The sequence below is a fragment of the Sinocyclocheilus rhinocerous genome, unplaced genomic scaffold (genome assembly GCF_001515625.1).
Source record: "Sinocyclocheilus rhinocerous isolate Xijiao unplaced genomic scaffold, SAMN03320098_v1.1 scaffold3493, whole genome shotgun sequence".
Classification (NCBI taxonomy): Eukaryota; Metazoa; Chordata; class Actinopteri; order Cypriniformes; family Cyprinidae; genus Sinocyclocheilus; species Sinocyclocheilus rhinocerous.
The window spans coordinates 5,260-6,727 of record NW_015647951.1 but is presented as its reverse complement, the minus strand read 5'-3'; the positions used below and the strand labels follow the sequence as shown (position 1 = coordinate 6,727).

Sequence of the window (1,468 nt, the reverse complement as noted above, 5' to 3'; positions counted from 1 at the left end):
GGTGTCAATAAAACTGTAAAACTCAGTGGTACCGCTGAAGGCAAGAGATTCGTCTTGGCCGCAAAAAACATTATTATTATTGCATCAAGTAAACAAACACACTCACAAATCTTTGTACTTTTGTTGTAATGCAAAATACGTCTGGAGTGTCATAAAAACATCGTAAAACATTCCAGTCTTTGTTGGCATTCAGGAACAGCACCGGAATATCAAGCGGCAACATTCTGGAATTCCAGGAATTCCACTCGTTACATTGTTACAATCCGAGAGATGGAAGAACCGGAATGGAATGGGTGGAATGGGTGAATGTTTTCTCGTGATCCATAACATCGTGTAAATCTTCCGAAGTAAACATGTGAAGTGCACAAAAAAGTGGAAAATAATAAACCGAACGCGCCTTGTATCTTTTATCCGTTTATGTGATTAGGAACTGAAGGTCAAAGGTCAGTGGTGATGACCGGCGTGACCCCGTGAATCAGGAGGGTCGGACCCAGGTTACGCGTGAGCAGCTCTAGCTGATGCAGGTAGTCATGGTAACGGCTGGTGTCGGCGGGGGGCCGGGGCAAATACAGGAAGCGGACAGCAGGTGGGCGGAGCGTCTGGTCCAGAATGAGTTTGTTAACCGCTTGTAAATACTCGTCTGACACTCGCGAGGTGTTGCTAGGGAAACTATTCGCGAACCCTTTATCGTCTTCACCCTCTTCGCTATCAATCTCTTCGATGTTTTCCGATCGCGTCTGCCGCTGCCAATGAAGCGTGACTTGGGAATCCCAGGGAACCGTGCAGATGTCCGCCTTCATTCGGAGATCTTTCAAAAGATGTTTGAGTTTCTGTTCCGTGCCTTTAAGGCTCCGCCCCTCCTCCACGCATAAAAAGAGGCGGAGCTTTGCTTTCTGCCACGCCCTCGTCATGTTGAGAATGCACGCGAGTTGAAGCAAAAAAAGCGAGCACGTGTCGACATACGCGGCGCTGTCGGGTCGCAGGAGATTCACCGGCCACACGTCGACGAATACGGGCCCCTGGAGCGCCTGCGTACGATCGAACTGACCGAAATATCGCACCAACGCCACGTTCTTCAGCATCTTCACTGCGTCTGCGATGATGCACACGTACTCCTGAGGCCCCAGAGACTTCCCGTCCCTGCCCACAGACACGCCCCCTCGCACTGGCGGGAAATGGAAGGGCGGGTCGTTCGGATCTTCGGGGTCGTCGACTTGAGCGGAGCTCTCAGAGAATCTGCACATCGACAGGGCGGAGTCCTGCAGCTGGTCCTGAGGCGGCGCGTCGTCATAGAAACCCAAAACCAGAGTGTTGGGTCTCATACCGCCTGTGGATGATAACACAAAACTAAATAAATAAAAACGAATTAATAAACAAAAAAATTTAAATAAATAAAATACATAAATATAAATATATAAAAATAAATAAAAAACAAAATACACATATATATATATATATATATATATAT

General features: G+C 47.5%; 1 protein-coding gene across 1 annotated transcript in view; it reads right to left on the bottom strand.

Annotated features, from left to right (window-relative positions):
• Positions 1-6: 6 nt before the first annotated feature.
• Positions 7-1,468, bottom strand: part of LOC107709403 (solute carrier family 12 member 9-like) — a gene marked incomplete at its 5' end in the record, with an annotated part of 5,515 nt that continues 4,053 nt past the window's right edge. Inside the window, one exon of the mRNA XM_016513856.1 lies at positions 7-1,327. Coding sequence (XP_016369342.1) covers positions 438-1,327 — 890 coding nt within the window. The remainder of the gene's footprint in view (positions 1,328-1,468) is intronic.